This window comes from Triturus cristatus, chromosome 3_1, assembly GCF_964204655.1.
Source record: "Triturus cristatus chromosome 3_1, aTriCri1.1, whole genome shotgun sequence".
NCBI lineage: Eukaryota > Metazoa > Chordata > Amphibia > Caudata > Salamandridae > Triturus > Triturus cristatus.
Window position 1 is genome coordinate 245,160,143 of NC_140583.1, and position 22,174 is coordinate 245,182,316.

General features: G+C 47.3%; 1 protein-coding gene across 2 annotated transcripts in view; it reads left to right on the forward strand.

Moving 5' to 3' along the window:
- The window catches only part of ARID3B (AT-rich interaction domain 3B), a 455,909-nt gene that overhangs the window by 406,235 nt on the left and 27,500 nt on the right, over positions 1-22,174 (forward strand). For both annotated transcript variants that reach the window (XM_085643782.1, XM_085643783.1), the window contains exon 8: positions 13,610-13,702. In XM_085643782.1, the coding sequence (XP_085499908.1) occupies positions 13,610-13,702 (93 nt within the window). The remainder of the gene's footprint in view (positions 1-13,609; positions 13,703-22,174) is intronic.

A 22,174-nucleotide genomic window follows, 5' to 3' on the forward strand; every position in this document is an offset into this window, starting at 1 on the left:
TGATCATAGTTCTCACTTCCGTGAGTGACAGGAATGGGACGAGCTGGAGACTACTCCAATCATCTCCCTTCTGGATGATATAGTAACATTTTAGACTTAAATAAAAAGAGCATTCAAGACATTCTTATTTCATGGAAATCTAGTAGGTGGTGTATTTTCTCTATGATCTTAGAGATCATCCTGAAAAGACATCCAAGGCCATTCCCAGAGTCTATCACATTGAGATAGAAAGATCCAATCAATGCATGCTATGGCCTTTGTCCCGACTCATCTCTTTCCGCAAAGAAAGGTAGAACAAGCATTGGCATAGCCAATAGGTCTCGCATTTGGGACCTTATAAGTGTTTAGCCATGCAACAGTTGCGTAACTAAATACTTATAAGGTCCCAAAAGCGAGACCTATTGGCTATGCCTTGCGGCCGTGAAAGTGATCGCAATTGCGATCAACATCAAAGCGGCCTTGCGGCCGCGAAAGTGAAAATAATTGCGGTAAAACGCGGCGCCCGCGCACATGCACTGTAGCTCTAGGCTGGCCTGGTAGCACTTTTTGGAGCCCTCTCAATAAGTCTCGCCAGACCAGCGCATGCGCTTGGTCAGGCGAGACCTAAAAATGACAGTTAACATGAGCACAACCCAAATGTCCATGTGAACATGGGTATCCAGTGTATAACGTGGGACAAGTGTTCACATGGAACTCATTTTCTAAGACTTAATCTTATACCAAAATAATAAAGTTTTTACAAAGAATCTGTTCTTTATGGAATAATAAACTTTGATACGGCTGAATCAAATTTGCTCTGAAATAGTGATTAGTATTCTCTTTAGGATTGAACTGTGACAATTTATTCTCTGTAAAAACGTTATTGCTTAGTTACAAGATTAAGTCTATCCAGGATTTCCTGGACTTTCATATTTTTTGGTTTATAAAATGAGTTCCATGTGAACGCTTGTCCCAAGTTATACATCAAAGAAATATAGGGACCCAGATATCAAACCAAGTTGTTTGACTGTTCACCCTGAACTGGATGCCGTAGTTATTCAGGAGGCACAAAGATATTTGCACAATCCATCGTGTACGGACATGTGGACAATGTATGAATGCTTTCGGAACCGGAGTGTTTTCCTCACACACACAGATGTTTCTGGAACAAACTTCTTGGCGATCCTTTAGAGATCTAGCGCCTGAGTTCAAATTCCAGATGTAGCTCCTGAGTTCAAATTCTTGAGGATGAAGGAGTAGATGCCTTCCCAAAGAGGAGAGAGCTTCCAAAACCATTATCACTCTTTCCGTGGACCTCTTCAATGTTTTTGGGAGAATATTGACATTATCCAGCACATTGATAGAGATAGCAAGGTCTTTAGGCTTTTGGTTAAGATGCATCAATTTTTTGGGAGAGCATGTGGACATGCTCCTCAGCCATTTAATTTATCTTACCAATCCTAACATCTGAATTCCCAACAGCTTAATTATAGAAGACCCTTTTACTCGGCCTTCTCAACCCCCATTCCTTCCAGCGCTACAGTGGTTCTCAATTAGCACCCCCTGCATCCTATTATATTATAAAACGGGCCCCATAAATCGTCTCCAAATCCCAATGAAACAAGGATTTAACTTAGATTTATTTTCAGATAAATAAAATAAAAATTGAAAATGGTGTCCAATCCTAGCTGTACGCCGTGCCAGCAACTACCCCAAAAGCAGTTGTTTTGGAGAGCCACCATTCAGGAAATACTACTGCTCTTGCAAGAGGGAGAATGTGACATCCTAGATTTGCAGGATGCATGCTTTTGTATCCAAAGAGATACCAAGCACTAAAATTGTATTTACTTCCAAGTAGGTAGATGCCACTGCCAATTTGTTTCTTGCCGTGGCCTTCGGTGTCAAATCCACCCTCAACTTTACAAAGTGGGCATTAATTCTTGCTTACCAGAAGGTTGGCTCACAAAAGTGAGATCAAGGTCCGAGGTAGGGGCCTCCACCAACTCTCCTTCAACTGTTGTGCAGATTCCCTCTGAACAAAACAAAGTCCTCGCTTACCTGGACTACCATAATATAATTCTTAGGTGTCATCCTGGACTTCAGGAGCGTCGAGACTTCTCTAAAGTGGAACACATTTCACTTGCATAGCACCTCAGGGTCTTCCAGTGGGTGAGAAATTCTGCTTAAAAGGCTTTGTTGGGAATGATGTGCTTGTGCATCCTTTTAATCCGCTACTGCCTGTACAAAAGTAACTCCTTCAGAAAGGTTTAGATGCATAAATGGTGCAGTCTTAAAGCTCCTTCCAAGACTAGGTTAATTTACTGGCATGGCTGAAGTAGTTTCTTCAGTGGTGTGGACCAAGTAGAACGTCACAACAGATCTCTCCTACAGCCATGTATTTTCGTAATAATGGATGCCTCTCTGAAATGCTGGGAAGTAAACCTTCAGGCGCTCTCAACGTAATGACTGGGTGGACTCGGTCAAAACACTACATACACCTTCTAGAACTCTATGCTATATGAATGAGACTCCCCCTTCTTTCCTATATTTCAAGTCACCACTTTATTTGCACGGACAACACCATTTCCACCTTTTACATTAACAATCAAGCACGATCATGCTGTTATGCTCTAGGTCCTTAAAAGCTTTGCGTTTGACCGACAGTCCAAAAGCAGAACCTCTTTCCACGCCCATTAACAAGTGGGTGGATATGCTAATTTTGATGAGGGAGTGCTGGTTCTTTACCAGTAGCCACTGGGAACCTGGGATGAACTTAGCTCATTTTCAGTGACCTAGAGTGGAATGTTTGCCTATGCCTTTCAGCCACTATCCCTTATTTTGTTCATGATCGTCAGGATCAAGAGCTAGAAGTGTTGCATCATGTGAATGACTCTGGTGTGTCTGAGGCGAAACTGGTAAACAGACCTTCGATAATAGTCCGTTGCTGTTTCCATCCCTATGGGCAATAGTCAATTTCTGCTGTCCCTTCAGAGAGTCCAGATAGCTCCCCAGGATCCATCTTCGCTCCTCTTGATGGAATATTTCTTAAGCACAACTGGTTGACCAATTTAGTCACGCCTGACGACTGCCGAAAAGTACATCCTCAAGCTAGGGCACTGTCCATCCATAAACCTATTAAGCCAAGTGTAAATGTGTTGTGGTTGCTTGGTGTGCATCAAAGAATCCACACCGAATTCATGCTCAACCCAGTTTATTGCTTCATTGCATGCTGCAGACAGCCTAATTGGGACTTGAATGTACTTCAATTAAAGTGTAACCTGCAGCAATCTCCGGATAATGGTGTTAAAGCTCCACACCACTGATATTGTCATCAAGACAATTTAATCAGTTTATCAAGGGCCTGTTCCACCTGTGCAGAAGCCTCTAGTGTAGGGGCAACAGAATCTTGGTGTGTTACCAATATTGAAAAGTTCATGTTGGGTGAACCTAAAATATCATTCTTTGGGAAATAACTTTCTCTAGCCCTTACACCAGGCAGAAGAATTTGAGCTCCAAGTACTCCCTAATAAATAAAACGTACATTACGGTCTCTGAAGACGGTCATTAGGTCTCGCCTAGCGTTGCAGCGCATGCGCCGCTCACTCTGCGAGATCTATTGTCGTCTGGTTTGTTTCTGAAGTGGGGTGGAAGCCCACCCTCAGCTCTTAATTTGCACGCGTCATACTTTGTTAAACGCTCGCATTTCATTTTGTTCCCCTCCCTGTCTCCTTTCCGGCTCGCCCACCCGGACTGGAGATTTGGCTCACGCGCGGTGTCACCGGGTCTCTTCCGCCTTGTTGTGTCAAACAGCTTTCTGGTAGCGGGCTGTTACATCTCATGCCGCTTTTACTTGGCAGGAGCACGGCGCTTTGGTTTGTGTTTCTGGCTTCTAAATGCGAGTTACTACTTTACCATGACGCATTTACTATCCATATGGAAGTTCTTAAGTTTTTAGCCCGCTTTTGCATTAACAAACCATAGCGTCTCCATGGCGCGTTTAGTTTCACGAGCCTAGTTTCATTTTCTTTATATACATTTCATTTTAGGTGTCCATGTTATCACTTTCACACACCTTGAAATGTTACTCTTTTTCTTTCATGTCCATATGTAAGCCAGGTAAAAATGAACGTTTTCTTTCCATGCATGCCTTGTTGAATTGTATGTGTTTACTTGGTGTGGCTCTGATTGGGTTGCTTCTGTAGTAGTGGGGACTGCTGTGGTGCTGAGCTTCCAGCTGTTCTCCGGGCTGTGAAATCAGAGCGGTCTGCTCATGCTGGCACAACAAACGCTGCTGCTGCGTGCTTAGTGCTTTCCATGTGTACCCTCGTGCCCCCACACACATGCTCTTACACACAGACGCACACTTTTATGTCCCCTTCACAGCAGCACACCACGCTCTCGGTTTATGTAGTGTCGGCACGGGCGCCTGGTGCTGGAACTCTCATCAATATGCCGACTCTTTCAAACAACAGTAGCAATTTGGGCCCAGCGGTGGACAGCTGAGCGAGCTGAACACAGTTGAGGCCTTTTGGGCATGGGCCGATACTGTTGAGGAAATTATTGGAGCTCTGGAATTTGAAAATGTAAGAGGAAAACAATTTGATAAATAATCCGTTTCCAGGAACTGATTAGGTATTACAGGTAAAGAATAGTGGTCGTAGGCGCTCCAGAGGAAGGCTGTTTCAAGAGGTGTTGACAGAGAAATTGGAACAGCATTACATACAAGAACTTTTTGCCATTCTTAAGAAATCACTACGTGAATTCACCTAAAAATGCGTGATAGCGGAGAGGCTGCAATGAGATGCTATTCGTTTGTAGATTAACAATTGCCTTTCTTTGACATCAACATTTATTAGCTGGAAATTGCCATGCTCAATAATAGTCTTCAACAGGCATTTGCAATGCAATAGGTCCTCGCGTTTGCGAGAGTTTAAGCTGTTGGCATTGTACATGACAATGCCTTTTATTTATCTGTTTTGAAAAACAACACATAAATGAAGGGCATTGTCATTTACAATACTAATAGCTCACACTGTCGCAAATGCGAGACCTATTGTATTGCAAATGCTTGTTTTTCATACTAATTTGATCTTCCGTCCCAAATTGCCTTTAACTTCCACCTTAAATGAGCTTGAGGTTCTCGGATCCTTCTCCCCGAATACCTCTAACAGAACTGAAAGAGCACTTCATTCTCTGATTATTAGAAGATGCTTTGGGTACTGAATGGCTACGTTTCTTTTCGCAGGCTGTCTGAAGGGTATTTTTTTTTTTTTTCGACAACCCAATAAAGATAGGCCTGTTTCAATATAACTGCTTCCATGCGTTGGACGGCCCCCTGCCGTCTGTCACGTTGGGCGTGTGCAGAGGACGTCCGGGGGCCGTCCGAACCGCACACGTGTGGAATTTTTCAGCACTGCAGGGCAATTGCAGCCGCAGCGGATCAGGTGCCACCAGGTGGATTGCAGCTGCAATTATATTTTGCCATAGCAAAATCCCCACTTATTCTAGGGCCCAGGGCACAATCTACGAAGCATTTCAAAAACAGTGACTCTGTAAACCAGAGCCCATTTTACTGGTCTGTTTAGGGTGGCAGCATGGTAAAACTGCCTCGTGTTCATGCTTTGCTGCTGTTTTGAGTCTGCTGTGGCACGAATAGTACTGTCAGTGTTAAATAATTTTATTGGCATTTAAATAACCAAAGTACAGAACAAAATGCATAGGCCTTGCGTCAAACAAGATGTAGTCTTAGTGCAATTTTTTTTTTTATTGTATTACTGTACATAGAATACAATGTGTGATAGTAGATCATCATACCAAAGGACAACAGAATGCGCAAAACATTGAAGACAAACGTAAGTGACACAAAAAAATAAAGAAATCTGGTAAAGCAATAAGGTATAGGGTTGTGTGCCTTTAATAATTCCTTATAATAGAGCTAATGAAGTAAGACGTGAGAATCTGAGAACATGCCTAAAGATGGTAAGGAATGTAGCAAAGTGTAGCACCGACCTTGTCACACAAACAATGAATGTAATGAAAGGGCAAAAGGGAAGGAGATGAAGGGCGGGGGGAGGGGGGCAGACATGCACAACTAAGTCCTATAAGTAAAGATAACGGCAAGTGTATGGACTGTAATGTTTATATTATCCATGTAATGAAGCAAATTTGTCTCCGGAGCACCAGATAGTAGAGGACATCAAAGGAAAGTATGCATAGTACTTTTAAACTCTTATGACAAGGAAGCTTCTTCTCCCCATCCTTTATTTGCCATTATTTACTCTGCTTGCTATTTGGTTTCAAGCATATGAATCCAGTAAATAACCATGCTGGAGAAGAAAGGTTTCCTGTAACTGCGGTTGCCCAGCATTGGTATTTTTTTTTATGGATTCACATTCGACCCCCCCTGCTCCCCAATTCCTCCCTGCTCACCAACGCTGGAGAAATGTAGTTACATGTATGTTAATTCTTTTGACTGTAAAAGATCCTGGCCTGCAGAATTGCTTCTTTAACTCGTAAGCATGACCTAGTGCCACTACCCAAATTATAGAGGTTCAATTATTAGGTTAAGCCAGCATTCAGCAGTATCTGTCTTGCATATTGATTATTCTGTGCTTTTCAGCAAATGCATATTTCGGTGATCAGTTAGGTGGTTATTGTAATAAACAGTGAATACTAATGTGCTGTTTGAGGATTTGGGTGTTTCAAGCTGAGGATGTTAACAGAGTTTACTAATGTTGATTAGAACATTGGAATGCTGGAAGCTCCATTGAAAACAAGGGAGTGCTCCGGGCTTATAATGGCTGGTATAAGCCCGGAGCACCAACAATGTGTCTTTGTTCACAGCTCTGACTGTGAACAAAGACTTCAGGGAGCCTGAGGGGATTTGAATCCCCTCGCGCTCCCTGAAGGCTTTGTTTTGCTAGAACATTCTGCCCTCTAGTGGCAGAATGTTCTAATAGCCTTATAGCCCTTCGTAGCAGGGCTATACCGGCTTTTAAAGTCCCTGTGCTTTGTTAAAGTCCCTCGCCTTCGGCTCGGCTCTTTAACGATGCAGCGGGCCTTTGACAGCCGGTATAGCCCGCTACGGCGGGCTATAAGGCTATATTAAAACATTGGAATGTTGAGAGCTCCATTAAAAACAATGGCGTGCTCTGGGCTTGTAAAGGCCGGTAGAAGCCTGGAGCTGTAACATTCCAATGTTTGTTCACAGCTGTATTTCAAACACCTCTGGCTCTGTGAGGCCTTTGTTTTGCAAATTGGAACATTCTGCCCTCTAGGGGCAGAATGTTCTAATATCCCTAGATACTGGACATTTAAGGCTCACTCCCTTGTTAACGCTGGAGCGGGCCTTTAATTGCCGGTAGAGCCCACTACGGTGCCGAATCCCGCAACTCCGGAGAGGATCTCTGACACAGTGAGGCTGTCTGCTGCCAGCGCCTTCACTCCCTCCCCCCTCATTTACACACCATACCGGTTCTCCTCTTCTGCGTCTGGGGGACGGGGGCAGGATTGACGCCCACCTGGCCTAATCTTGCTCCGGCTGCACTGCATTGCTTGTCTCGAATTCAGCTGCTGTCCTGTGGTGCGGAGACCTGGCTGGGAGGCAGCCCTTATCCCGACTCCTCTGGCCGGACCTCAGACACTGACGCAAACTACAGGTTGGTGCAGACGCAACCCTTTAATGGTGGGGCTGAGGTAGCTCACCCTTGCTGCGGCCGTCACACCACCTAGTGACTTCCCTCCCGGTGCCAGCTGCTTCCCTCCCTTGGCAGCCCATCCAGTGCCTGGGGGTGAGATCGTGACGGGACTCTTAGTGAGACCGGATTGCGCCACACCAGCTGCCGAGACTGGGTCTGGCCGGGCCACCTTTTTGCCTGCATCCCTCCGGCTGCCATTTCATGCCCTAGTTTTCCGCTGCCTGCTCTCTCTGGGACGCGGAGGTAGGTGCCCTTCGTCCTACCCTTCTGGCGCAGGTAGTCGCTCCTGGGCTCTTACCCCAGCATCCTCTCCGCCTGGGGCCACGACATCGGCATTGCTGGATGTTCCTGCTTCACGCTTGGGGTCCTCTGCCACATCGCAGACATTGTGAAATTCTCCTCTGTAGCCCCCCACCTCCCCCGCCAGACGCCTACCACATAGTTGAGACTTTCACTTGCCATAAGTCAATTTCCTTCCAGGACACCTCCATTATGGGGAAACCTGACAGCCGTCAAACTAGGCTCCCTTTTGACACAAAGAAAACTGTTACTCGCTCCAATACTCATGAAACAGAAGTGCCGGTGGATGCAATGTCTTCTAATCCTCCACTGAATCCAGTTGATCAAGTCGCTTCTCTTGGCAATGCAGCATAGTTTGACTGATCTCTCCAACAAAATGGATTCCATGAGCACTCGCATGGACTATATTGTCCTAAAAGTGGAGAAACACGGCAAACAAATGAAGGAGGCAGAGAGACGCATCTCTGATACGGAGGACGCTACTTCTTAGGTGACGCAACAGGTGGCGCAGATGGATAAACTCCTCAAGATCATAGCAGCCAAAAATGAGAATTTGGAAGCTGTAAGTCGGCGCAATAATATCTGCGTTACGGGCATACCCGAAAGTACAAACACGGGTCGAATGGAGGTTTTCATCGAGCGCCTTCTACGCACCACCTTTGGAGCGGATGCCTTCTCCCAGTTTATTGTGGAACGAGCTCACCGTTCCCTGGGGCCTCGCCCGGTCCCTGGGGCCACTCCACGGCTGATGGTCGCTCGCGTCCTAAACTACAGGGATCGAGACGTCGCATTGAAATTAGCCAGAGATCACCAGAACTTACAATTCGTGGGCGCAAACATTTTGATTTACCCCGATATTACGTTGGCCGTACAGGAGGCCCGGCGTAAATTTCTACCAGTCAAGCAGTAACTACGCCCTATTGTACCCCGCCCAACTGCGAGCCACCTACAGAGACAAACAGCATTTCTTCACAAGCAGTCAGCAAGTAGAAGACTTTCTCCGTACTGTGAAGAACACCACTCCGGCGAGGGATTCCCCAGACCGCCTTTCAAAATCTCCATCCTTGTCTACTGATTGACTACACCCATCTTAGTCTGCAGGCACTCATCTCTTCACGTGATGACTGTCCACTTTGGTGATTCTCCCTCTCACTCTGTGACTGCCTTGCTGCATCTCTGGTTCCTTTCAGTGGGGACCCTGGAAAGAAGGCGGCGCTGAGTGTCACCTCATCCGTTCCTGCTCCGGACGTGCTTGAACTCTATTCTGCTTGTTGTTCTTTTACAGATAAGTGCTGAAGTTTCATGCTTCCTGATGTACCACTTCATTGGTTATTGTCATATCTTCTTTCTTAATGTTGCTGGCATGCTATGTCTCCTCTTTTGCTCGACCTCTCTGCCCCAAAACAATTCTTCGTTGTTGGCATTACTTTAACCTACTATCCATGTTAGCCTAGTAACCCTCCTCCTCCCGAATACTATTGACGGGGGAGGCCTGGTTGCCCACTGGCGTACCCTCACACAAGCATTCCCCTCAAGAAGAACTTATTGAACAATGACTTTTTTCCTATTGCACTGTTGCAATGTAGTAGTAGTTCTGGGTTATGGTGGTACTACCGGCGCATTTGGGGTGCCGGTGGGGGTGGTGGGAGGGGTAGAGCTAATTGTTTGTATTGCTCTTTTTGTTCACTGTCAGAAACGGGCATTGTATTGCAAGGCGCATTGTTTAACACTCCGTACAGTATGTATTTTACCCCTTCTAATTGTAAACGGTCATGCTCTCTCACGCTGAGCCTCTACACCTTAATTTAATTACTTGGAACGTCAGAGGCCTTCGCGATCCCCGGAAACGCAGGCAAATACTCACATATCTGGACAGACATCATGTACATATAGCGGTTCTCCAAAAAACCCACTTGGATTCGGCCCACTCCCCCACATTCACTAACAAATGGGCCATGACACGGGTCTTTTCCTCCCTCTCCACTTACTCCAGAGGCATAGTGATTTTAGTTAAACGGAACATGCCCTTTGTTCGGGGGGGTGTGCAGCAGGATCACGTGGGGCGCAGCTGTATACTTTGGGGGCATGTTGAGTACACAGTCGGTCACTATTGTCTGTAGTTACGGACCACATATTGATTACCCTGATTTCTATACTACATTGTGGGGTCGCATATTACAGGTAGGATCTACTCATCATCTGGGGGGTGATTTCAATTCCGCCTTCAACCCGGTAGTCGATAGATCTAACCCATCCCCCGCGCATTATACCAAAACGCAAGCAATCATACAGGATATACTAGAGGCTCAAGGGCTCACAGACGCTTGGCGACATGTCCACCCTGATCAAAGAGAAGGCACCCACTATACTGCCCTAAACGCTTCTTGGGCTCGCCTGGATTACTGGGTCGTCTCCCGGGGGGCTGCCTCCTGGCTCAGGCAAGCCTCACACCTAGCCAGGACCTACTCAGATCACTCACCGGTCCTTATAATGATCGCCATGCCTAATTCTCAGTCCGCTCCTCGATTCTGGAGACTCGTGCCTGAGGCACTGTTAGACACGGTTTTTAGGGCGGAGGTCGGGGAGGAAATCACCAATTTCTTTAAGGTCAACATTGATTCGGTTCCCTCGGTGTGTGTGGTCTGGGAGGCCTTTAAGGTCACAATTCGCTGGGTCTGCATGGCTAAAGGTTTTGGGGTTTTGCGAGATCTGAGCTACACTTCACCAGTTGGAGGGAGAACTCAAGCTCCTGGCGGCTGACCTTTGAGGGGTAAACTTGGGCCCGACTCTCGTGACCTTTCAGGAAAAACTCACGGAATATAAAGAGATGGCTGACTCGGAGGTACGCTTTTTGGGGGAATACTACAATGCGCGTAGGTATGGAGAGGGAGAACGCCCTGGAAGGCAGCTGGCACAAACTATTCGCCACCCTAGATTTGCTAATTACGTCCTTGAGGTTAAAGACTCTGCTGGCGTGCGACACAGAGACAGGAAAGATATTTTACACATTTTTACTAAATTCTATACAGCCCTATATGACACCTGCCGGGAAGAACCACCTGATTTTACCCCGTTCCTGCAGGATATCACCATTGGCTGGCTTGGTGATGCACAGTGGGAGTTCCTTGCTGCACCCTTTGGGAACGATGAACTACATGAGGCGATAATGTAGATGAAATCTGACAAGGCCCCAGGATCGGATGGCCTCCCTATCGATTTCTATAAGGCGTATATTGTCCCAACTACTCCCAATCCTCAAACTCGTCTTCATTGAGGCGCAAGAGCTCGACTGTCTCCCCCCTTCCATGAGGTTGGCATTGATCTCGTCCCTCCTGAAGCCCGGTAAAGCAGTAGACTGCTGTGACTCTTACAGGCCCCTGTCCTTACTTAATACAGATACAAAAATTCGCGCAAAAGTCCTTGCTAACTGCCTCAGCTTGTTAATGGACAAGCTAGTTCTCCCTGACCAGACTGGCTTCATCCCCGGCCCGGCGACTTCGCATAATCTCCGCACGCTCTTCTCCACCCTCCGTACGGTAGACCCACAGATACCTTTGGCTGCTGTATTTCTTGACGCCACAAAGGCGTTAGATTCTGTGGAATGGGACTACCTTTTTGTAATCCTGCAAAACATGGCCATGCCGCGGGGATTTAAATAGTGGGTGCGCCTGCTCTACACCAAGCCCAAAGCTAATTTCTTTGTCATTGGGCACCCCTCACCATCCTTTCTCACCTCCTGCGGAACCCGGCAGGGGTGCCCGCTCTCCCCTCTCCGCCCTTGCGATCGAGCCACTCGCTGCCAAGATTAGACAATACCACCAGGATAAAGCTCTCCGATGTCCCCTACTCCATATTCTAATCTCACTATGTGGACGATATTACGCTGTATGTTAGGGAGCCCCAGACTAACCTCAACCCGATGCTCCGATTTGGGGGACTCTCCGGAGTCCATATAAACTGGTCTAAGTCTCAAATCTTCCCCCTTACATCAATCCCAGAATTTGCTCGAGACTTTCCCATTGTATGGTGTGCTGAGGAGGTTAAGTACCTTGGTGTAGAAGTCACTGCGAACTGCGACGAATTGATGCGGCCCAATTACGGTCGCGCTGTAGATGGCATAAGAGACCGTGTCACACGCTGGATCGCCCTTGCGCTGTCTCTTGCAGGACGCATATCCCTGATCAAAATGGTTATCCTCCCTAAACTCCTTTATTTATTCCTGAACATACCCTATTATCCGGGTAGAGCCTTTTTCACGATGCTTCGGACGGAGCGGATTCACCTTACTTTGGGGGGGAGGGGGTAAACAGCCTAGAATGCAATGGGACGTTCTCACTCTGCCATACTCGCAAGGGGGGTTAGGCATACCCAATTTTGAACTCTATTACACATGCGCACAGTCACATTATGCACACTTCTGGTTGTAAATTTTTACACCGCACATATTATACACCTGCTAGACTCCACCGCTTCAAATTGCGTGACAATGACAGATGCGACCGGTTTGGGATCGCAGGGTCGGACATCCTTCACCTAGCCTGGGATTGCCATGCTGTGCAGGAGTATTGGTCCCGTGTGCTCGAAGCCCTGGAACAAATGACCTCGCTACACCTTCCACACAACCCCCTTTTCGCTCTCCTTGGATACACTGAGGCCCTGGCAGTAAAACACCGGAAATTTGTCTAATTTAGCCTCCTCCTCGCCAAACGGCGAATAGCATGCCGGTGGGGTCGGGGCAGAGCACCTAAATTCAAGAACTGGATCCAGGACATGGTATGCTGGCAGGACCAAATGTACGCCTTTGCTGAATTGCTACCGCTCACTTCCCGCCCTCAAGATAATTGGGGACCCCTTACGGCATACCTACTGGCACACCCTATTGAGGGATCCGAAAATACACAGACTGATGTGACATCTCCCTATGTGGGTTACTTGCTTTTGCCACCTCACGACTGTTCGCTACCACTGTATGTACCAATCGCCACCCTCATTATGCCACCTCTGTTTCTTCGATTCACGGATATATTGCTCAATGTGTTTCTTTTAGCCTTGAATGCGATAATCCACCATTTTGTTGTATCGCTTTTAACCTGTACACTTCATGATACATTGTCTGTATTTGTCTGCCTTTTTATTTTGTTCTTGAAAATGCATAAATAAATAAAATGAAAAGACTTTATCATTTCAATTCATCATCTTAATTTATAAACAGTAGATGGTCATTTTCCACTAAGATTTTTGTGAGTTCCATGAAACAGATTGCTGACTAAGAACATTGTAGTAAACGTTCTCCTGCCTTTCACAGTAAGGGAAAGGTGATATACTCCTTAATGTGGAAAATGTGCAATTAACAATTTGTAGGTATGGTAAGCTATAGGATGCTCGTTTACCAAACTGGCTCTTTTATTGTATACAGATTTTAAAGTCCGTTGTTTAAAATCCCTTTCAAATATATTTGAGTCAATTCTGAAAGTAAAGTAAAATAAATAGAATGCTTTGTTTTGAACCACCAGGTTTCAAAGAAGTATTAACACGTTGGCATCCAAGTAGTTGTGTCTTATGCATAGGAAGCTTTTTTTGCATGTGTCCGTCATTGTGATGATTCTCAAACTTCTTACTTGATTCTTTGTCAGTTGAAGACAAACCTGAAACAACAGGGAACTTGCCATCTAGCAGCATTGGAAGCATCAATATGTCCATTGAAATAAATGGCACAATGTACACAGGTGAGTGTTTGAATATTAATACATGACAGTGGTCTTTTGTTACTAGATACGGACTAAAGGCGGAGACAGACATGTGAAACCCAAATATCACACACTTCCTTCCTAAAAGGAAAGAATAAATGAGCTTTCTTCTCAAAACATTTCCTAGTGAAGTATATATTGCCGTATGTTGAACAGCTGAAAGATACCCTTCCAAGTTAGCACTTAGCAGGTATGACAACTTGGAGTTTTTCTATGAAGAGCACCTCAAAGGCAGAGTAGATAATTTGTTGACCATCCAGACTCACTTAGCCAAGGGTTAATATGCAACTTTGATTCATAGGTCTCTGAATGCCATCATACATTTATTTTTTGTCACAATGTTTTATTGAAAACAAAACATGCAGTGAGTGCAAAGTATGGAAACATTAAGAAATGCAGTGCAACGTAATGAAGTGGGGGTGGGGGGGTAATGAAACATAGAGAACACTTTTACATACAGAACTATATTACATTTTTCCAGTGCTGCATATCTCCCTATGCGTTGAGTGCTGGAGAGCCATCGGACTAAAAGCCCACGTAAAGGAGGGGGAAATCCGGGCAACCAGTCGCTGTGGGCGGCAGTGGTTCTGTGAGTTTAGGGGGTAAATATGCCTGCGTGGCTGGAAGGGGAGGCAAAAAGGCGAGGGATGGGAGCAGCTGGGAGGTTATGGGAAGGAAAATGTGGCAGGAGGGTTAGGGCAGTAGGGGGTACAGGAGAGGCGGAAGGCAGAAAGGGTGCAGGGAGAGGATGGTGGCGGGGATAAGGAAAGGAGGGGGTAGTTTTGGAGGGGAAGGCTGTAAAGGGGAAAGGCAGGGGGGCACAGTGAGGGGAGAGGTTGGCGAGATGCGGTGGGCGGTGCTGGTGGAAGGGAACACACAGGGTCTCCCAGGGATATGTCGAGAGTTAACCACGCTGCCAGAGAATATATTGGGATGGGGTGCAATGGGAGAGGGGAGGGAGGTTGGGAACAGTGTCTCCCATTTCAGTCGTTGTCTCTTAGGAAAGGGGCCGGTCCTGCAGGTTGTAAATAACACGCTCCTGCCACGCTGTTTGGATCATTGCCACAGTCCAATCATCTTGGGATGATGGCACTGGTGACTTCCAGTAACAAAGTATACAAATCTCTGCTTTGGCCAGAGCACAGTGAAGGAGACAGCACTGCGGAAGGGAGAGGTCTGGAGGATTCCCGGGTTTCATGGAGGAGGATAACCGTGGGATCTAGGGGAAGTCGCAGTGGCGTGTATGCTCTCAAGATGTCCCCTATACATGACCAGAAATATTGGATTGAGGAGCACTCAAAGAGAATGTGAGGAAGATCACAGTGGGCTTCTGTGTACCTCCAGCAATTTGCATGGAGAAGAAGGCCAGCGCTGTTCAGTTTTGTCGGTCTCCAGTGCAAGTCGTGAAACATTTTGAAGAGGCTGAACTTTAAGCGGGCTTCCTGGCTGCCCCCGTTTAGGGTGTCTAGGTTGTCAGCCCAGTCCTCTTCCTCCAAGGTTGTCTGCAGGCGGGCCTGCCATTTGGTGCAGAGGCTGTGTAGAATAGTTGGGAGAAGAGGTGGCTTGTGAATGTGCATCCTGACATTACTCCTTTGGGTCGGCCCGAAATAGACGGGTAGGCCACCACTGGCGAGTACTGTATGGACCGTGGGCGTAGGCGACACCTCCTGCAGCCCTGCAGTTGTAAGTAGCGCCAAGCTTGCCATGGGTGGAGGTTAAACTCCTCTCTCAGGCAGTCGAAAGACTTCAGATCTCCGTTGAGCAAGATTTGGTCCAGGGTGTGTATACCAGCCACCATCTAAGGGGTCCAGTGTATAACTGGACCATCAATGCGCCGACCTGTATTTCCCCATAGTGGAGCTTTATCATATAAGCGTAGGTCTACTCAGAGTAGTGTGTGAGCACATGACCAAGCTTTTTGCATATCCTGAAGTACGGGGTGCGGGTGGCGAGGCTGTAGGGAATAAGCCATACATGGTGTTGAGATGCACACCGTTGTACTCTTGCTTACAACTGATAATTCCTTTGTTAATGTCCTCTGCAATTTTAAACTTTGTAGGCGTGCTCGCTCACTCCGCGCTCTGCCCACTTGCGCTGCAAATTGGTAGAAACACAAGGGAACCTCATTTCGATTCCCAATGGAGCTGCACAACCTATTAGAATGAATCCAATGCATTGAATCCGTAATCAACTCTATTCCTTTCACCATATTAATCAAATTATGATTGTCCTTTTATTTCTCTGTTATTTTCTTCAATCCATTTTACTCATTCGCTCTTCTTAAACTGGTCATTGAAACGCAGGAGCATAATTTTGTTTCCACATGTCACGCTTTAATTAAAATCACCCAATGCATTTAGGGAATAATCCCTTCTTCGGGGGTTTCATGACAAATGCTGTTAAAACCACTTGAATAAATCTATTTCATCTTGATAAAAATGCCTCGCAATGAAGCGCCATGCGCTCTTCCATTTCCTCTCGATAATAGAGTCTGCAACTGTAGGGAATAAGCGCCATAAAGAAAGCCAAGTCCCTCACCTCCAGGGAGGAGCGATCGTTCAGTGTGGGCCCACTGTGGTGGGTCCGGGGTACCAGGGAGCAAGTATGCCACTTGCTACAGGTGAAGAGCCAGGTCATAATGTTCCACTGACTGTAGGCCTAAGTCTTCACTGGAGCCGTGTGCTACGAGTCAATGAGACAGAGAGTGGTTAAAGGCACCAGGAAAGTGAGCCTTCCTGGCGTGTAAGTGAAACGCTCGTGACCATCCTCACCGCCTGCTCTCTGTCCCACATGGAGAACCCCCCAGTAGGGACCATTTCTCGAAGTACAGTTTCATGTGGGCTATCAGGGGGTCTGTTATACAAGACCATCCCATCTATTGACTAGTATCCCCAACTATTTGAGGATTTCCAGCAAAAAGGGTAGCCATAGATTGTTGCCTTTCTGGTGCCCTTTGATAGTGGCAGGGCCTCGATCTTGTCCCAGTTCACTTTAAAACCGGATATGGTTGCGAAATGGTCAATGACTTCAAATAAAGCCGGCAAGGAACTGTTGAGATCTGAAAGAGTGAGCAGGATATCGTCTACGTAGAGGTAGAGATTGGATATTTCATCTTGAGGGGGAATGCCTGCAATGTGTGGCAAGTGACGGGTAGCAGAGGCTAGGCCTTCCATGGCCAGTAGGAACAGGAGGTGGGAGAGCAGGCATCCCGGACGGGTGCCCCTCCGGATCCGTAAAGGGTCTGATAGGACCCCCCCTACCGTCAGTTGACCTGAGCCGTTGGGCAATCGTACAGCAGTCGCACCTTGGCAATTAATTGATCCCCTAGGCCAAATAGTTTTATAGGAGCGAAAAGGTATCCCCACTCGATGCGATCAAACGCCTCCTCGGCGTCCAGGGAGAGGGCCACTCAGTCTACCGAAAGGTCCTTGGCTGCTCAGAGGATGTGAGCCAGGGTGCAGAGATGATTCCTGGAGGAGCAAACCGGTTTGAAACCAACCTGTGTGTGGTGGATCAGAGCGGGAATGACTTTACTGAGGTGTGCTGGCAAGGATCCTGATATCCCCATTCAGCAACAAGATGGGTTTGTAACTTCTGCATAATAACGGGTCCCTTACAGGTTTGGGTAAGACAGCGATCACTGCATTTTTGGAGAGGTCCCAGGAGACCTTCCGATCCACCTACGGAATTCGGCATGGAGGGAGTCGACTGTCTCCTCACCTGGCCATCTATAAAACTCTGCAGGCAAGCCATCCTCCAGGTTTCGTGAAATGGCAATTTGCAAATAGCCAACGCGATCTCCTCTCTGCTGATGACACCCGCCAGGAGTTCTCTATCCTTGTCAGAGTGGCAGGAGAGGTCTACACCCTCCAGGAAGGCGGCCACCCGTTCCGCGCTTGCCTGCATCTCTGCAGTGTATAATGTCTTGTAGAATGAAGCAAACTAGTCAACCATGTCCTGTGGGTGGGTGAGAACCTCCACACATGCCTACTGCCTCCCATTGCCGCTGTTGGGGGTGCCAGTAGGCGACCCGCCTCTTCTCCCTGTTATAGTGCTGTCCTTTCAGGCGTTGTAGTGCATATTCAGCTTTGGAGGTAAAGAGACAGTTGAGGGCCATGCGAGCCTGTTCTCGGTGTTGACGGTTTGGCAATGTAGGGTGGGAGGAATAGAGGTCGGTAAGAGTAGCTATCTGCTGCTCCAGTTCGGTCCGGCGGAGAGCCGCTTGCTTGTTGGACAGGGCAGCATCTCTCATGAGTTGGCCGCTTATTGTTGCTTTTGTGGAAGCCCATAGAACTATGTAGGAGTCCACTGAGTTTCTGTTATCCAGCATGTATTCGGAAACATGGGCTTTCAATTTGGACCTTCCGATGATGATTGCGCCCATGTCAAGTGATAATAGAACTGGGGAGTGATCGGACAGAGAGGCTTCAAGTATTCAAAACTCTCCGACATGTGCCACCGTTTTCTAGATGAGTAAGTAGTCCAACCTAGATTGTGTGACGTGGACTTGTGAAATGAAGGTGTAGTCCTTGTCCGCTGGGTGACTTGAGATGCCAGTGGTCTACCAGGCCATGTTTCCGAGCAGGGCATTCTCTTTGTCGTTACCTTTGTCTAGAGGGCCGGTCCTGTCTAAAACTGCGTCCTGGGCAAGGATCTATTCCCCTCCAGTGACATACTGTGTTGCCCTGATTTCCACAAGTAGGTGATTCAGTCGTAGAAAGAAGGGCCGTTTCGCCCCAGTCGGGGCCTATACCGATCCCACACAAAGGGATCTGTCCCCTAACTGTAGCTTGGCAAATGTATATCTGTCCTGCTGACCATGTTTTCACAAAAGTAACCGGCAGTGATTTCCAATAAGGATAGCCACTCTGCACTTGCGGGCCCACCTTCGGTGGCTGGGGCAGTCGCAACGCTGCTATGGATCTCTTGCCCACCCATTCGCAACATAACTGGTGGGATTCTAGGTCATCCAGGTGTTTCTTCTGTAGTAGATCGACAGCTACTTTCTTTGGTGGTAACAGAGCACTTTTTAGGTCTCGCCTGAGCCAGCGCATGCGCTGGTCTGGCGTGACTTTTTGAGAGGGCTCCAAAAAGTGCTACCAGGCCAGCCTAGCGCTACAGTGCATGTGCGCGGGCCGAGCTTGAGCGTAATTACTTTCACTTTTGCGGCCGCTTTGATGTTTGATCGCGAGCGCGATCACTTTCGGGGCCGCACAGCCGCTTGTTTGTGTTTGTTTCCGCTGAAAGGCTCCTGGGGCTTGAGCTGGGAGCGAGTTGCACGCAGTTATTCGGTACCTTGTTCTTTAATTGCTTTAAAAGCTATTCTCTTGTTTGTTTTAATTGTTAAAACTACTGAAAAATTATTAGCAAGTGGTGTCGAGTTGCTGTGGGCGAGGCCTGGGGCATTCACTGCCCCGGGACAGTCTGAGTTACACTGCCATCTTGGATAGGGGGGGAAGTTAGCTCTGTAGCTGCCCGGCCAGATCTTCCCAGAGGCCTATAAATGCATGCACAGCCGCGACCGCGCAGCGGACGCGCCGCTGGCGTGCCTAAGGCAAGCCCGTCTGAGCCCGTCCGCGCTGGTTCGACACCAGGCGCTGGTCCCCCTGTTAATTGCACGACTGACCTTATTAGGTACTCGCGGGAGGAACTCTTTGCCCTGGCCTCTACTTGTCCTTCCTTACCCTGGCCTTTGCATGAACATTCCTTTCACTGCAATTTTTGTTTGCTTGATTTGACTCAGGCCCTGCTCATCAGGGTTTAATGAGTTTAGACTCCTTAGCCTCAACTGCTGCTCTTTGATAAAGCATCATGCAGAGGTCTTTGATCTTCTACTTGATGAGTCTCCTGATGCTCTCTTCCTTACGGAGACTTGGCTTAACCAAGACGCCGTGGCAGTACCTTGGCTGGCTCTTCCGTCCGGTTATGTGTTGAAAACCCTGAATCTGGAGTGGGGGAGAGGTGGGTGGGTGGCAGTGGTAGTTAAGGAGGCATATAATGTTGGCCTGGATAGGGAACTTATAGTGGTCTGTGAATGCACCACTTTTTAAATCAGGCTAACTCATAATTTCACATTGGCTGGTCTCCTGATCTATAGGCCTCCTGGGCCAGCGAGCGGCTTTAGGGAAGACCTCTTAAATAAATCTTCCTTTCACTGGTAACTCATTGTTTGGCTTCCACACGGAAGATGAGTTTGCAAAAATTAAAACTGAGTTAGGCTCTCTCAAGGCCATCAGCCTAGAAAATTGGAAAGACTTCCATCAATGGGGCAGGTCATATGACTGGTGTCCTTACCATCCAACAGTTCAAACCCCTCACTGGGTCCCACGCCGACAACACCGCCAACAAGCCAGATCTCACTACCAGGACTTCAGATCAATGCATGGCTGAGGAGCTAATTTATAACCTCCAGCTCCCTCCAGGACACCGGGCAAACAATGAGGTATCGCTTCCCCCGTCGCTGTTACCCACTCCAGTGGGAAGGAAGTTTCACCAAACATCTAAACGAGTGTCACGACATCACTAGCGACAATTGGGTGCTGAATATTGTGAAGAATGGGTACGCACTTCACTACAAGTCCCCGCCTTCTGCAGTTCCACTATCAAAAACCTCTCGTCATCAGCAAAGGCTACTACAGAACGACATCTTCAATCTACCTTCCAAGGAGGCCATAGAGGAGGTCCCCTTCTCTCGAAAGGGAGTAGGGATATATTCTCGATTTCCTCGTAAGGAAGAAAGTCCCAACCAGAATTCAGACCACTTCTGGAATTAAGCTTGCTAAACAAATACATAAGAATGCTTGCTATCCCCCAGGTATACCCCATGCTCCATCGGGGGGATTGGGTGTGTTCCACTGACCTTCAGGATGACTACTTCCTCCCAGTCGCCAAGAAGCATCAAAAGTTTCTAAGGTTCAAAGAGGCATCCAAGCATTGCCAGTACAAGGTGCTGCTGTTTGGTCTAAAATCGGCTCCTGGTACGTTCTCGAAGTGCATGGCCAGTATAGCAGCAGCCTTACGAAGGAAAAACATATTTGTCTATCCATAGCTAGACGATTGGCTGGTAAAAAGCTCCTCTCAGATCAAACAAAGAAATGTTACCACATTTGTATTGAAACTCTACAATCTTTAAGTCTCCAGGTCAATGCCGAAAAATCCATCCAGATTCCAAATCAAAGGATGCACTACCTAGGTGCAACCCTGGACAGAAAAATCGCAAAAGTGTGTCCTTCGGAGGAGAGGTCATCCTCAATCCCTCGGAAGTGTACCAACCGCTTTCACACATCGCATCCATCAGCCAGACAGATGGCGTCGCTCTTGGGGTGAATGGCATCATACATAGTCCTTGTTCCCAATACCAGACTCCACATGAGACCACTCGAACAGAATCTGAATGATTAGTGAAATCAATTCGTAAACTATTGGGACAACAAGCTTACCTTGTCACAAGCTGCAAAACATTTGCTACCATGGCGGTCTCACCGATGAAATCTGCTCATCTGTGTCCTGTTTCACCAGGACACTCTGATGCAAACGCTCATAACAGATGCGTCTCTCCAGAGCTGGGAGGCTCACATGGGGGCCCTAGAGGCACAGGGCCTACGGTCTGCCAAGGAACAACTACACCATATCAACATGTTGGAGCTTGTGCTGTTCATCTGGCCCTCAAGTCCTTTAATCCTTCCATTCAAACCAGTGGCATCCTGGTCCAAATGGACAACATGATGACGATTCACTATCTAAACCAGCAAAGGGGCTTTTGCCACCCTGTCCTTAGAAGCGCAGGCTGTTTGGAACTAGCTCATAGCGAGGAAGTTGAGAATCTCTGCTTTTCACCTGCCAGGAGTCCACAAGCGCACTCTCTCAGCCGCAACTTCACCGACACGCACAGCTGGATTCTGCACAACATCATGCAAGACCTTTTTAGAGAATGGTGGCATCCACAGATTGACCTGTTTGTAGACGAAAGCAACAAAAAATGCCTAAACCTCGTATCCAGGTTCTACCGACTAGGAACAAAGGGGAATGCCCTTTTGATGAACTGATCTGGGACATTTCTGTACACATTTCCTCCTGTTTCTCTAATCGACATTCATCAAACAGGCTGTACCTAGTCAGGACCAGAATGATCCTAATAGTTCTGGAATGGCCTCCACAGTAGTGCTACCCGGATCCCCTCCACTTGTCAGAAAGACCACACAGGAGGCTGCCATGCAGACCAGATATCCTCTACAAACTCGGAGGGAAGATTTGCCACCCCAACGTTCCCTCTCTGAGTTTGACAGCATGGATCTTGTATTCCTGCAGTATGAACACTTAGACCTTTCGCAGGAGTGCATGTACATTCTTAGAGAGTCCAGAAGTCCATCAACCAGACGCTCTTCCACTTTTCAAGTAGAAGAGATTTTACATGTGGTGTGTTCAAAATTTATTTCATCCAATTTCAGGACA